Here is a 16,842-nt window from a genome sequence, read left to right as displayed (position 1 = left end):
GCTTATTACTGTGAAACATGCATCTCTACAAAGCAACAAACTTGAAAATATTTTAAATTATAATGCAATTTTTAATGCAGAAACTGCCTCTTTATTACATTGTGTCAAAGCATGTCACATTTTTGGTGTCCTAAAAATAGATATTTTTGAGAACTGGTTGAAACAGAGAATTAATTTAATTCCTAACTTGATTTTACCTCTATTATCTCTTACACATTTACACAAATTAGCACCATACTACTTGAAACAGTGGAAATATGATCTTTTTTATGTTCTGTGCGGAAATCTCTCCAGTATTGTAAAAATACACATTTAAAGTACACTTGAAAACTCAGATGTTTAACCCAAAAGGCTCTCACCATCAACCCAGTTAAGCTTTCTAAGTATTTTATGCATCATTGAAAGATCAATTTATTTTTGGTATTTTTGAATTCTGATGACAGCAGTGGAATTAAAATATTAATATATATTTGCATATGCATTTACCAGTTTTATCGCAAGCGTTTTCATTTTTCATACCATTTTTGCATTGATGTTAAAAATCTATTTTGCCAGGTTGCAAACTATAGTTCCTTTTCAATTTCCTTTAATCTCTTGGCCCCTCAATTCTTAACTCTATAGAAAAGGATTAAAATTAACTGCTTACCTTTCTTAGCAGCAGGTGTAAGTGTCTGAGATTTAACAGGAAACTTTTGTGGGCTTTTGATATTGCTGAGAGATGAACACACTGGAGAAGACGCTTCATCGCTATCTGATTTTAATATATCTGTACACAGAAAATGATTCAACATCTTGAAACGTTTAAAAAAGTAATAGCAGCCAGAAATGACCAAAAAACATCGTCTTAAATTTAAGGGCAGCACGAAATTGGACACCAAGCCAAAGATTAAAGTATCAGGAAGAGTGACTACATACATATTTGGTTAAACAGTTGTCAGATGGGGAATGCTCATAATGGAAGGACAGTGGATAAAAGGAGGAAATGTGAAAAGAGATTATCGGGAAATAGATTCTCATTTCTGCAGTTCATTACCTGACCACCAACAATGGAGTGAATAACTCTATTGTTGGTGGTATATATACAAAAAAAGACTGAGTGAGAAAAGTAGATAATTTGGAATTCTACTTTAACTGCATTCAGAGGGTGGGAATGATTTAATCATTTTTAGGCAGTAGTATATACATATTTGACAAGGAAGGCAACGGAAGGATACTTCAGGAAGATAGGAATGTAGAATGCAGGTTAAAAACAGGTAACCTACAATCTTATTAAATGATGAGCAGACCAGGAGATTGTTCCAATACATTTGTTCAGTCTATCTTAAATAAAAAGACTAGTGTTGTGCAGTTGTATAGATGTGGTATCACCACTGCCTTATATAAATGAGGTATAACCACTATATTTGTATTTAATTCCACTTGCAATAAACAATAAAACTATATTTGCTTTCCGATTTACTTGCATTTACTGCGCGCTAGCTTTTTTTTGGAAATCATGCACGGGCACCAACAGTGCCCTCCATAATGTTTGGGACAAAGACCCATAATTTATTAATTTGTCTCTGTACTCCACAATTTGAGATTTGTAATGGAAAAAAATCATATGTGGTTAAAGTGCATTGTCAAATTGTAGTAAAAGCTATTTTGATACATTTTGGTTTCACCATGTAGAAATTACAGCGTTGTTTATACAGTCCCTCCATTTCAGTGCACCACAATGTTTGGGACACAGCAATGTAAATGAAAATAGTTATGTTTAGTATTTTGTTGCATATCCTTTCATGCAATGACTCTTTGAAGTCTGTGATTCATGGACATCACCAGTTGCTGGGTGTTTTCTCTGGTGATGCTCTGCCAGGACTGTAATGCAGTCATCTTTAGCTTATGCTTGTTTTGGGGGCTAGTCCCCTTCAGTTTTTTCTTCAGCATATGAAAGGCATACTCAATTGGGATCAGATCGAGTGATTGATTTGGCCACTCAATAATTGACCATATTTTAGCTTTGAAAACCTCTTTTGCTGTTTTAGCAATATTTGGGATCATTGGCTTGCTGTAGAATGAACCACTAGCTAATGTTTTGAGGCATTTGTTTGAACTTGAGCAGGTAGGATATGTCTATACACTTCATAATTCATTATGCTACCAGCATCAGCAGTTGTATCATCAATGAAGATAAATGAGCCAGTACCTTCAGCAGCCATACATGCCAATGCCATAACACCCCCACCACCGTGTTTCGCAGATGAGGTGGTATGCTATGGATCTTGGGCAGTAGAGTCTCTCCGCCATACTTTGCTTTTGCCATCACTCTGATATAAGTTAATCTTCATCTCATCTGTCCACAAGACCTTTTTCCAGAACTGTGGTTGCCCTTTTAAGTACTTAATGGCAAACTGTAATCTGGCCATCCTATTTTTGCGGCTAACCAATGGCTTACATCTTGCAGTGTAGCCCCTGTATTTCTGTTCATGAAGTCTTCTGCTGACAGTGGTCATTGACAAATCCACACCTGACTCCTGAAGAGTGTTTCTGATCTGTCGGACAGGTGTTTGGGTTTTTTTCTTTAAATAGAGAGAATTCTTCTGTCATCAGCTGTGGGGGTGTTCCTTGGCCTGCCAGTCCCTTTGCGATTAGTAAGCTCACCAGTCCTCTCTTTCTTCATAATGAAGTTCCAAACAGTTGATTTTGGTAAGCCTCAGGTTTGGCTGATGTCTCTAACAGTTTTATTCTTGTTTCTCAGTCTCATAATGGCTCCTTTGACTTGCGTTGGCACAACTTTGGCCCTCATGTAGATAAACAGCAATAAAAGTTTCCAAAGGTGATGGGAAGACTGGAGGAAATACTAGGTGCTGCGAGCTCTCTTATACCTGCATTAAGGAGGCATTTAAACACATTTGAGCAATTACAAACACCTGTGAAGCCATGTGTCCCAAACATTATGGCACCCTGAAATGGGGGTGTGTGTATAAACACAGCTGTAATTTCTACATGGTGAAACCAAAATGTATAAAAGATCTCAAGGATGATCAATGGAAACAGGATGAACCAAAGTTCAATTTTGTGTGTCATAGCAAAGGGTCTGAATATTTATGTAAATGTGATATTTCAGTTATTTCTTTTTAATTACTTTGCACAAATTTTTAAACACCTGTTTTCGCTTCTTCATTCTGGGGTATTGTGTGTAGATTGATGATAAAAAATTGAATTCATTTTAAAATAAGGCTGTTACGTAACAAAATTTGGAAAAAGTGAAGGGGTCTGAATACTTTCTGAATGCACTTATAGATCTTGTTTGTCAACATAGACATAGTAGGCTAAAGGCCTGTTTCATTAGTTGACTGAAGATTTTTTAGGGAATCAAGTTCTACTATGCTTACCCAATCTAGAAATGTAGTTAGTGCTTGCAGCACAGCCTTGCAATGGTTGGGAGGAAGCAGTCTGTGAGCCTGGAGGTCTTGGATTTCAGACTCCTGTGTTTGGCCCATATCTCACTAAACCTATCATATATCCATGTAATTAAAAGCCATTTGGACAGATACGGATATTCCACCATCTCCACCCCTTTCCGCTTTCCAAATCCACCCCTTTCCATTTTCTATCCCACCACCAGTCACATCTTCCCATCTTGACCCTTTTCCGCTTTCCGCAGAGACTGTTCCCTCTGCAACTCCCTGATTAACTCATCCCAAACCACCACCTCTCCAGGTACTTTCCCCAGCAACCGCAGGAGATGTAACACCTGTCCCTATATCACCTTCCTCGACTCTGTCCAGGGACCCTGACAATCTTTTCAGGTTAGGCAGAGGTTCACTTGCACCTCCTCCAACCTTATCTACTGTATCCAGTGTTCCAGGTGTGGACTCCAATATATCGAAGAGACCAAGCGTAGACTGGACGATCGTTTAACTGAACACCTTCGCACAGTCCGCCTTGGTCTACGTGATCTCCCAGTTGCCAAACACTTTAGCTCCCCTTCCCATACTGACCTTTCTGTCGTGAGCCTCCTCCATTGTCGGAGTGAGGCTAAACTCAAATTGGAGGAACAGCACCTCATATTTCGCTTGGGCTGCTTACAACCCAGCTGATAAGACACAAAAAGCTGGAGTAACTCAGCGGGACAGGCAGCATCTCTGGAGAGAAGGAATGGGCGACATTTCGGGTCGAGACCCTTCTTCACTATCCTTACAACCCGGTAGTATGAATACTGATTTCTCTAACTTAAAGTAACCCTTGCATCCCATCTCTATCCCACCCCCCCACCCCCCACAATGAAAATCGCGATTTAAAAAAAAAAAGAAATTCTCAATGAAAATCGTGTTTTTTCTTTAAAATAACCTAAAGCTGTTAATGAAAACAGAAGCATTGGATTAAAACAGAATTTTTGAAAATCGTGATTTTTAATGTAAATGAGATTTGGAATACCATTGTGATGTCATTGTGAATGAATACAGAAGAATTTGAATAAAACAGTTTTTTTGAAAATCACGATTTTTTATGTAAATGAGATTTGGGATCCCATTGTGACGACGAACGCGGCTGACGGGTAACGCAAGTGGAAAAGTGGTTTGAAAAGTGTTTTTTATAAAGTTTAAAATGTCAATAACTTGTAAAATATAACTTAAATCCGAACAAAATTTGTTGTTTTACATGCCAGGCCAATGGTGAGTAAGGTGGGCCAAAAATTGTAGTGTTATCGCGTACTGTTTTGGAATATTGCGCACACGCCAGCACGTATACATACAAACAAACAAGATGAGAGTTTTAGTAATATATATATTAGCAATGTTACAAAATTTTGAGATTTAAAAAATCAAGTCTGCAATTTATCCCATCAGATAAAGCATAACAATAAGTTTAATTTGACACCAAATTCACTTTCATATCTCAAGTATTAAAAAAGTTATGACCATTTTCATACTCGGAAATTAGCATCTTGTTCCCTATTGATTTTCAATGGACATTACAAAAAAGCTGTGATCTTGGATAATCAAACGCCCATTTCTTAAGGAAAGATTAACATTTTTAAATAGCCTAAGTGTCCAAAGATTATTCACAAATAATTCACAATATAACATGATTTTTATATCTAATTTACATTAATTTATAGGCCAAATGGAAGGAATTTAGTGTTCAATTGCTGTAAATAAATGCCCATTTAAATCGGCTTTCTAGTGGGTTCATGTGGAACGCGCCGGTTTAGAACGTTGACATAGCGCTGGATTAGTGCCCTCAAGTGCCGAGAAAAATACTGCGGGATATAAAAAGCCCAAAATGAGCTATTCATTATAGATAATTTGATATATAGGGTTATATATATGCCCCATTTAATGTAAAAATAAGGTACATACCTTTAATTGTTTGCTCTATAAAACCCTGGGGCTGCGAGAGGTTGCGAAATGAAACAGTAATTTTAAAACTATTAGAACTATATTATCGAGGCCTATAAAACTAATAATACCTTTTGCGACCGGGTCTTGCAGCGATTTTTCGTTAATGATTTACTAGGCTGAACATGTGCGATTAGTACAGCCTAGTAAAAATCGCGTTTTAAACCCGCCCCCTCCAAACAGCGCCAAAATCGCGGGCCTGGCTGAGGGCAGATTCCTAATGACGATTCAGGTAGGTTTTGTAACATACCTATATATATATATATATATATATATATATATATATACAGATATAACAGCAGAGAAATGGAGTGGTGACTTTGCATCAATATTTATAGTCATAGGGGAGAGCGCAAGTACCATGGGCAGGTACTCAAATTGGATTCCAAGGCAGTGAAAAGTTATGTGATTAAGCCATATTTATAATATTCACCATATTTAGAAATGACATGGATAATGGGATATAAGGCAAATTTGGAGATAACAAATTGGGTGATTGTATTTACTGCCAACCCCAATTATTTCTAGAAATTGTAATTTTTCTAACTGAAACTAGACTGCATTAGAAAACAAATTAGCATTTTGGAAACATACATCTACTCAATAAACTAATAATAAATAAACTAGTTTTCCCTGTAAATTTTATTGAAAGAGTGTTGACATCCATAGAAACATAGAAAATAGGTGCAGGAGTAGGCCATTCGGTCCTTCGAGCCTGCACCGCTATTCGATATGATCATGGCTGATCATCCAACTCAGTATCCCATCCCTGCCTTCTCTCCATACCCCCTGATCCCTTTAGCCATAAGGGCCACATCTAACTCCCTCTTAAATATAGCCAATGAACTGGCCTCAACTACCTTCTGTGGCAGAGAATTCCACAGTGTAAAAAATGATTTTCTCATCTCAGTCCTAAAAGACTTCCCTCTTATCCTTAAACTGTGACCCCTAGTTCTGAACTTCCCCAACATTGGGAATAATCTTCCTGCATCTAGCCTGTCCAACCCCTTAAAATCCACTCTATTCCAAACATACAAATTAGGAGCACCATGACATGGCCCCCCAAGTATGTTCTACTATTAAACATTCACGGCTAATCCGATGTAGCCTCAACACATCATCTCCAATATCCGAGATAATCTTTCACCCCCTTCCAAATCAAGGATTTATCCAATATCTGCCTTAAAAATGCTCTGACACTCCGCTTCCACTGCCCCATGAAGACAATTCCAAAGACGTAGGTAGGACCTTCTAACAGAAAGTGTTTCTTCTCTCTTAAGTGGGAAACCACTTATTTTTAAGTCGTCAACCCTAGCTTTGGGGTTCAAGGTTCCTTTCGGTCTTAAGTTTCAATCAAGTTTCCTCTTGATCTTTTACACTCCAGCAGAGATCCTCGATTATGGAATTTCTAACCAATTTTCAGGAAAATCAAACGTTAATAGGTTTAATTAGTAATTAATCAGTTTGGAAAGTAACAAGTCTTCATCTGTTGCTACGAGACTACGGATCTAACAGCATTCTATAAGCAAACAGTCAGCATATTCACTCAAAATCAACATATAAACAATGGAGTGATCCACTGAGTACTATTAGCAAAAAAAAACTTCCATTAAAGCCCAATGCATAATATTTTTTTCTCTCCATCCCAGTGAAAATGCAGCAATACATTTATTGTCAACAATAATTTGACCTACCCGTTTCTTCTGATCTCTCATGATATGATGATGAGGAGAATATATTTTCAGGCTCATGGTTTTTTGTGAGCTGTGGGGTAACTTTCCCAGCACTAGGTAAAGAAAATAAAAATAAGATTTTATAATAAACTAATGTTTGAATATCTTGTTAAATTTGTTACTTGACCTGAAGGGAGAGGGAGAGGGAGAGAGAAGGGAAGCAGCCAGCAAACAGCCTTCCCACAAAAATACATCTAATGGGATGGATTTATAGCTCCAAAATTAAATAACTAAATCACCTTAGATACTTCAGTGAACCATGGTAGAATTCATTCAAATTACGGAAAAAATATTAGAATATATATTTGGATGAACTTAAGATAATATATTATGGAATATGATGCTCAGCTCAAAAAGTAACAATATTACAGTAACAATAACTACCAATTAAATTTATGTTAAATAAATATCCCTTTGGCAAGCATTGAACACAAGCCTAAACTTAACCAATTAAAAAGATCTGGACAGGATATTATTCCTCACTATTTTGAGAAGCCTTCTGAACCGTAATCATAAGTTTTAATCATTACTATCTTAGTTGCTTATTTATAAGGTATGAAAATGAACTCAATGGGAACCACAGATTTCACAGGTGTGTAAGGTATTAAAACTACTATTGATCACATTTAGTCAGTTTTAAGTTTAAAATAAAAGCAAAACCCAGTACAGTAGGATAAATAATGCAATTATTTTTGTGATAATTAGGAAGCAAAAATAATCTCGTACACTATACAAAGGGGTACAGGATAGCCAATGACCACTTGAAAATTCCCTAAATGAAAACTAACATACTATAATACTGGGTATGGAGTTTCAGGTTGCAATATAATATTTAATTACAAATAAAATGTTACCATCCATAGTGAGGGAACACACCAACATTAATTAAATTGTGACCTACAAAGAAAACTTGGGCTAGGAGTCTGCCCTAAACCCAAGATGTCCACGTGTTTTTTTACCATAATTGACATTCATAAAACATCTCTTTACTGACAGTGACCAAGAGTGTTAAAAAAATGCAAAGTGTTGGAGTAACTCAGTGGGGCAGGCATCGTTTCTGGAGAACATGGATAGGTGATGTTTAGGGCCGGGATACTTCTTCAGTCCGATTAAAGTGGGGGGGGGGGGGGGGGGGGGGGAAAGCTGGAAAAGAGGTGGGTGGGAGAAAGCCGGCAAGTAACAGTTTCTTTTCACCTCCAACCATTTGCCAATCAAACAACCTCAACTGTATCCACTATCACGTGCCAGGCATTGTCCCGCCCCCTCTCTTTTCAAACTTTCTCCCACATCCAAAACTCCATGTGCTGAAAATTTGAAAACCATGTATCATTTTCCTTCCACTTCACAATTATGCGCCACTTTGTGTTGGTCTATCACACAAAATCCCAATAAAATACATTTACGTTTGTGGTTGTAACGTGACAAAATGTGGAAATGTTCAAGGGGTATGAATACTTTTGCAAGCCACTGTATGTTTAAGGCGAAGGAGAAAAAAATTAATAGGAATCTGAGGGGTAACCTTTGACACAAAGGGTGGTGGGTATATGGAACAAGCTGCCAGAGGAGGTAGTTGAGGCAGGAACTACCCTAACCTTTAAGAAACAGTCAGACAGGTACATGGATAGGACAGGTTTGGAGGGATATGGGCCAAACGCAGGCAGATGAAACAAATGTAGTTGGGACATGTTGGTTGGTGTGGGCAAGTTGGGCCAAAGGGCCTGTTTCCATGCTGTATCACTTTATGCCTCTAATCCTGGGTGTGCATATTTCCGAAGATCTTTCCTGGACCCAGCACACTGGTGCAATTATAAAGAAGGCATATCAGCGCTTGAGAAGATTACGGAGAGTCGGTACGTCAAGGAGGATTCTCTTGAACTTTTACAGGTGCACAGTAGAGAGTATACTGACTGGCTGATCGTGGCTTGGTTCGGCAACTTGAACGTCCAGGAGCGGAAAAGACTGCAAAAAGTTGTGACCGCTGCCAGTCCATCGGAGTTGCTCAACAGGTCAGGATATCTGGATACCCAGTCCTCTGACCTCCCCACCATCGAAGGGAACTATCAAAGTCGCAGCCTCAAAAAGGCGGCCAACATCAAAGACCCACACCTGGCCACACACTCATTTCACCGTTGCCATCGGGAAGAAGGTACAGGAGCCTGAAAACTGTAACGACCAGGTTCAGCAACAGCTTCTTCCCTACAGTCATCAGGCTATTAAACACGACAGCAAATAAGCTCTGAACTATAACAGACTATTATTATTATTGCACTATATTTATTTGTTTATTGAATATGTGTGAATGTGTATATACACACTTTTTTTTCCTCCCATTGTGTACTATGTTTACATTTTCTGTTGTGCTGCAGCAAGTAAGAATTTCATTGTCCTATCTGAGACATATGACAATAAAACACTTTTGACTTGACATTGTTGTTAACTGCTCATGTTATAGCTCCTGGGCAGCGCTTTCACACTGTGGGGCTCCCTCCCCTATCACCTACTGCTGTTTCTTGTTGTCGGCGGTGGCTTTGTCTGCTCTACATGGACAAACGCCATTAGCGTATCCCGTCACTCTCTCCAATTGCCCTCTTTCCTCCCACATCCCACATCCCCACCCAATCCACTCATCGGCACCTAGTTTTAAAGTGAAACAACACAAAGTGCTGTAGTACCTCTGCCAACTGAATCAGTCTGAGGAAGAGTCCCGACTTCACCTATCCAACTTCTCCAGATATCCTGACCTGTTGAGCAACTCCAGCACTTTGTGTCCTTTTGTCTATTAACCATCTGCAGTTTGTTGTTTCAAATACAGACGATGATAGTACCTTACTCGGTTATAGTGGAAAATAGGCAATGACGGACACCACTCTCTCCGCTATAGTCCGTTATAACAAGGGTTTATTGTAAACGGACCATAGCAGAGGGAGTGGTGTCCATTATTGCCGATGACTGCAGATGATCGGTAATAGACAAAAACATGATGGGGTAATTCAGTGGGTCAGGAACTCATTCAGAGGCCAACTAGACAGAGCGACGGGAGAAGCAGGTGGCGGTGGTTGAGCTTGCAGCAGACAAAGCCACCGACAACAGCAAGAAACAGCAGCAGGTGGGAGGGGAGGGGGCATGGCGGCCCAAAGAAAGCACTGTCCCTAGGGGCTACAACATGAGCCGTAATAGCAGCTGTGGTGGGTGCACCTTGCAAATCAGGAATGGGGTCAGAAGATGGGGCTCTAAACGACCTGGGAGATGGTGAGTATAGAAGTTGGGATGTAATGTTAAAATTGTACAAGGCATTGGTGAGGCCAATTCTGGAGTGTGGGGTACAATTTTGGTCGCCTAATTATAGGAAGGATGTCAACAAAATAGAGAGAGTACAGAGGAGATTTACTAGAATGTTGCCTGGGTTTCAGCAACTAAGTTACAGAGAAAGGTTGAACAAGTTAGGGCTTTATTCTTTGGAGCGCAGAAGGTTAAGGGGGGACTTGATAGAGGTCTTTAAAATGATGAGAGGGATAGACAGAGTTGAAGTGGATAAGCTTTTCCCACTGAGAGGAGTGAAGATGCAAACAAGGGGACATGACTTGAGAATTAAGGGACAGAAGTTTAGGGGTAACATGAGGGGGAACTTCTTTACTCAGAGAGTGGTGGCTGTGTGGAATGAGCTACCAGTGAAGGTGGTGGAGGCAGGTTCGTTTTTATCATTTAAAAATAAATTGGATAGTTATATGGACGAGAAAGGAATGGAGGGTTATGGTCTGTGCGCAGGTATATGGGACTAGGGGAGAATACGTGTTCGGCATGGACTAGAAGGGTCGAGATGGCCTGTTTCCGTGCTGTAATTGTTATATGGTTATATGGTAGCCAGGGATCGGTTGTCAATCTGAAATCGGTTATGTGGGTCCATTAAAACAAGGGTTTACTAACTATATTGCCTCTGCAAAACAGTCTCGACCCGAAATGTCACCCATTCCTTCTCTCCAGAGATGCTGCCTGTCCCGCTGAGTTACTCTAGCATTCTGTGTCTATCTTTGATTTAAACCAGCATCTGCAGTTCTTTCCTACACAGTTAGGAGAGAAGACTGACAGCATAGTTGAAAAGGGATTTTGGGAAGCACACTTTTAAAGGTGCCTAGTAAATTAGAGAAAGCTTGAGAGGAAGTTCAGAGTTCCAGAGGATAAGAGGAAAATTGAACAGAATGGGGGGAGGAGGGGTTATGGGGTGGTTTGTGGGGGCCAGGCAGAATGAAAACATGAAAACTTAAACATTGAGCCAGCAGAGATAGAATTAGGCAAGGAGGGATTTCAATATTTAGATGTAAACAAATAACTCTTTCGTGACGGAGTTACTGAAACTCTGAAAGAGCATCGCCACCTGCGGACGATCAGGGAATTTCCACTGAGCTCTTGTAATTTTGTCTGGATTATAAAGAGGGACAGACCGGACAATCAGTGTTTAACCTGGATTATGCTTTAATTTCAATTTTCTGGTTACATTGTCCTTTATTTCTCTATTAATGCCGATGATCAAGCACTGAGCCAGTAAAAAGGTCATGAGAATTTCTTCCAAACATATATATACAAAGTTAAAACCAGGGTCTTGATACCATATCATGGACTATTTCTACTAACAAGAAAGACAGTGAATACAAATCATAGTTAAAAGGATGCAAAATAAATAATCTTCCAAGGCTACTATCAGTTTAACGTAGAAACATAGAAATTAGGTGCAGGAGGGCCGATAGGACTACTCCTGCACCTAATTAATGCATCCACTATTTCTGGAGCTACTTCCTTAAGTACTCTGGGATGCAGACTATCTGGCCCTGGGGATTTATCGGCCTTTAATCCATTCAATTTACCCAACACCACTTCCCGACTAACCTGGATTTCACTCAATTCCTCCAACTCCTTTGACCCGCGGTCCCCTGCTATTTCCGGCAGATTATTTATGTCTTCCTTAGTGAAGACGGAACCAAAGTAGTTATTCAATTGGTCCGCCATATCCTTGTTCCCCATGATCAACTCACCTGTTTCTGACTGCAAGGGACCTACATTTGTTTTAACTAATCTCTTTCTTTTCACATATCTATAAAAACGTTTGCAGTCAGTTTTTATGTTCCCTGCCAGTTTTCTTTCATAATCTATTTTTCCTTTCCTAATTAAGCCCTTTGTCCTCCTCTGCTGGTCTCTGAATTTCTCCCAGTCCTCTGGTATGCTGCTTTTTCTGGCTAATTTGTACGCATCATCCTTCGCTTTGATACTATCCCTGATTTCCCTTGTTATCCACGGATGCACTACCTTCCCTGATTTATTCTTTTGCCAAACTGGGATGAACAATTTTTGTAGTTCATCCATGCAGTCTTTAAATGTCTTCCATTGCATATCCACCGTCAACCCTTTTAGAATTAATTGCCAGTCAATCTTGGCCAATTCACATCTCATACCCTCAAAGTTACCTTTCTTTAAGTTCAGAACCATTGTTTCTGAATTAACAATGTTACTCTCCATCCTAATGAAGAACTCAACCATATTATGGTCACTCTTGCCCAAGGGGGCACGTACAACAAGACTGCTAACTAACCCTTCCTCATTACTCAATACCCAGTCTAAAATAGCCTGCTCTCTCGTTGGTTCCTCTACACGTTGATTTAGATAACTATCCCGCATACATTCCAAGAAATCCTCTTCCTCAGCACCCCTGCCAATTTGATTCACCCAATCTATATGTAGATTGAAGTCACCCATTATAACTGTTTTGCCTTTGTCGCATGCATTTCTAATTTCCTGTTTGATACCATCTCCAACTTCACTACTACTGTTAGGTGGCCTGTACACAACGCCCACCAGCGTTTTCTGCCCCTTAGTGTTTCGCAGCTCTACCCATACCGATTCCACATCCTCCAAACTAATGTCCTTCCTTTCCATTGTGTTAATCTCCTCTCTAACCAGCAACGCTACCCCACCTCCTTTTCCTTTCTCTTTATCCCTCCTGAATATTGAATATCCCTGGATGTTCAGCTCCCAGCCTTGGTCACCCTGGAGCCATGTCTCTGTGATCCCAACTATATCATAATCATTAATGGCTGTCTGCACGTTCAACTCATCCACCTTATTACGAATACTCCTTGCATTGAGACACAAAGCCTTCAGGCTTGTTTTTTTTACAATGCTCTTACCCCTTATACAATTATGTTGAAAAGTGGCCCTTTTTGATTTTTGCCCTGGTTTTATCTGCCTGCCACTTTAACTTTTCACCTTGCTACCTATTGCTTCTACCCTCATTTTACACCCCCCTGCCTCTCTGCTCTTGTACCCATCCCCCTGCCACATTAGTTTAAATCCTCCCCGACAGCACTAGCAAACACTCCCCCAAGGACATTGATTCCATTCCAGCCCAGCTGCAGACCGTCCTGTTTGTACTGGTCCCACCTCCCCCAGAACTGGTTTCAATGCCCTAAAAATTTGAATCCCTCCCCCTCGCACCATTTTTCAAGCCACGTATTCATCTGCAATATCCTCCTATTTCTACTCTGACTGGCCCGTGGTACTGGTAGTAATCCAGAGATTATTACCTTTGAGGTCCTACTTTTAAGTTTATCTCCTAGCTCCCTAAATTAATCTTGTAGGATCTCATCCCTTTTTTTACCTATATCGTTGGTGCCAATATGCACCACGACAACTGGCTGTTCACCCTCCCCCTCCAGAATGTTCTGCAGCCGTTCAGTGACATCCCTGACCCTTGCACCAGGGAGGCAACATACCATCCTGGAGTCTTGTTTGCGGCCGCAGAAACGCCTATCTATTCCCCTGACAATTGAATCCCCTATTACTATTGCCCTTTCACTCTTTTCCCCCCCCCTCATGTGCCGCAGAGCCACCCATGGTGCCATGAGCTTGGCTGCTGCTGCATTCCCCTGATGGGCCATCTCCCTCAACAGTATCCAAAATGGTATACCTGTTTAGGAGGGAGATGACCGCAGAGGACTCCTGCACTACCTGCCTACTGCTTTGCTGGCTATTGGCCACCCTTTCCCTTTCTGTCCTCTTACCTTTTACCTGCGGTGTGACCAACTCGCTGTACGTGCTATCCACGACTTTCTCAGCATCGTGGATGCTCCAGTATGAATCCAGCCGCAGTTCCAATCGTTCAATGCGGTCTGCCAGGAGCTGCAGCTGGACACACTTCCTGCAAACGTAGTCACCAGGGACACCGACCATATCCCTGATCTCCCACATGTTGCAGGCTGAGCAAACCACGGGGCCAATCTCCACTGACATATCTTACTCCCAAATTAACTCTATATTAAATATTAAAAAACACAAAACTTTATCCTTTAAACTTTACTAATAAATACTAATAAATACTGTACACTCAACTCCCAGAATCCTTAACTCCCAGAATCCTTAACCTGAAGGCAGAAATGTAAAAATGTAAACCCGGTCCTCTTCCACCAATCAGAGGCTTCCACCAGACTCCTTCTCTGGAACGTTGCCGATTTTGGTGTCTCCTCCCCTCGCACCAACGTACTCCTCCCCTCGCACCAACGGCCTCTGTGAAAGCAAGCCCCGCGATGTATTTTATACTTACAGCGCAGGTACTCCTCCCTTCGCACTAACGGCTCCCTGGGCCTCTCTAAATGACCAGACTAGTGTTAACCAAATGACATGTGAACTTCCTTACAAATACCATTTACGTATTAAATATGGAAATTTCAGTGAACTTCAGGTGACAATAAATAGCAACAATACATGGAGACATTCTTCAATGTGTAACGTTGTTGGCCTGCAAAAGGAGGCAATAAAATTAAATTGCTCAGCTAGCAAGTTAAGTGCCGCCAGAACAGTTAGGGAATTAGATTTGCATACTCACTGTAGAGATGACTGCTTTGATTTGGTGGTGAAAAAATCATCATCGTCTTCATCCTCCTTTCCACCATTGTCTGAAGGAACAAATTCTGCATCCCTTTCTTCCATACTTGGAGATTCGGATTTCTTTTTTAGATCCTCATCATCATCTGCTTCCTCTTCGGAGAAATCAAAAGTATACTTCGGCTTTTCAGCTATGGAAACAAAGTTACAGCAATAAATTTATATTAACTGCATTAATTTTCTGAATTATCATATACCTAGAACTGAAGACAAGTCTAGAAACATAATTTCAGTCCAAAATATACTACTCCATCTGTATAACTTTAAAAAAGTAATTTGAAAAAGTTTTCAAATTAGCAGTCTTCACCCCACAAATAACTTATAACGGAAGCCTACACTCCCACTCAAGGCTGCTGAAATAATCTATTACAAAAAGAAAATAATTGGCTTAGTGGCCGTTCTTGCAAGAAGGTTGGAATTAAAAAAAGAGAAACATAGTCACATGATAGAGATGAGGGCATGCCTGGAGTGCTGCACACAGTCTTGCACACGTTATGCTTATTTAATAGAGGATATACTGGCATTGGAGACAGTCCAAAGGAGACTCACTAGGCAAATTCATGGTTTGGGAGTTTTGCATAAGTAGATACAGAAATTAGATCTATATTCTTCTTTGGAGTTTATATAAATAGTGGTACATACAACTGCTTGAAGAGGGTTATGAAACTCTGGAATGCTCTACACTGAATAGCAGAATTGCCATAAAAGAGACACGTTCTTGTGTAGATGAGCCATGATCATTGTGAAAGAGGGGCAGGCCTGTGGCCTACTCTATCTCCTACATTCTTATAATCTTATCTCCCTCATCTACTTTTGTCTGATTTGAGTTTAAAAATCTAACTACCGTAATCATCTCAGGTATCAGCTAATTTTAATTACGCATTTAGGGATAACTGGCATAAAAAACGAATATGAATAAGATGAATAGCTTATGTTCATATGACATGGATAGCGTCATTAGAAATATTTGCTTATGTGAAATATTTTTTATATCCCAATCTAATTCAACCATGTAAAAATCACTTTAAATCATGTACAAGAGTAGTGCACTGAAGCAGTTTAGACAAAACATTTTTTTTTAAACAACTGAAAATGTTAGAAATAAAAACTGCTCAATCGAACGAACACCCCAAAACATCATATAGAAAGAAGAAACAAAATTGTGTTACAATTTTGTGAAAAGATCCTGGGATGCTTGGTCTTGATTCAAGATTACTGTCCCTTTCCAAAAAACACGCTATTTTATTCATATTTTGGAATGTCAGTGTTACCATCAAAATAAGATATACAAATTTGTAGAGTTGCTGCCCATTCCTAATTGTCCGGTAGATGGTGACAAACTGGGGTGGAAGATTGCAACCTTCACGTGGTCCGCCCTGTTTCGACTAATGCAATCAACTCGACGTGCACAAACAGAAGATCAAATAGAACAAGTTGTCCTACAACTTTAGGCTGTGCACGCCACACAAAAGAAGAAGTGACAAACTCACTTCTTCTTGAAGTGCTGCAGTCCTTCTGGTAAATGCTGTTTGGTAGAGTGTTCCTGGATTTAGACCCGCGATAATGGCAGAAGGCAATATATTTCCAAGTCAGGACATACAGGTCGTCACCAGCTTATGAATGCCAGAATTACGAATAAGCTACATATACAAATAAACATTTAGGAGATCAGTGAGATGAATTGCCGGCTACTGTGAGGTTGCAAGTTCTTGACACTAGCTGAAATTTGTCACATTGAACCCAGAAAGAATACGATCTAGCTAGGGACATGTTGGGCCAAATGTTGGACTCAC

General features: G+C 40.0%; 1 protein-coding gene across 7 annotated transcripts in view; it reads right to left on the bottom strand.

Annotated features, from left to right (window-relative positions):
• The window catches only part of top2b (DNA topoisomerase II beta), a 110,763-nt gene that overhangs the window by 11,548 nt on the left and 82,373 nt on the right, over window positions 1–16,842 (bottom strand). For all 7 annotated transcript variants that reach the window (XM_055660517.1, XM_055660532.1, XM_055660484.1 and 4 more), the window contains 3 exons: window positions 14,991–15,180; window positions 7,082–7,173; window positions 647–766 (listed from right to left, as the gene is read on the bottom strand). In XM_055660517.1, the coding sequence (XP_055516492.1) occupies window positions 647–766; window positions 7,082–7,173; window positions 14,991–15,180 (402 nt within the window). The remainder of the gene's footprint in view (window positions 1–646; window positions 767–7,081; window positions 7,174–14,990; window positions 15,181–16,842) is intronic.

Source organism: Leucoraja erinacea, chromosome 2 (genome assembly GCF_028641065.1).
Source record: "Leucoraja erinacea ecotype New England chromosome 2, Leri_hhj_1, whole genome shotgun sequence".
Lineage (NCBI taxonomy): Eukaryota > Metazoa > Chordata > Chondrichthyes > Rajiformes > Rajidae > Leucoraja > Leucoraja erinaceus.
The sequence above is the reverse complement of the archived record's forward strand: the minus strand, read 5'-3'. Positions and strand labels throughout refer to the sequence as shown.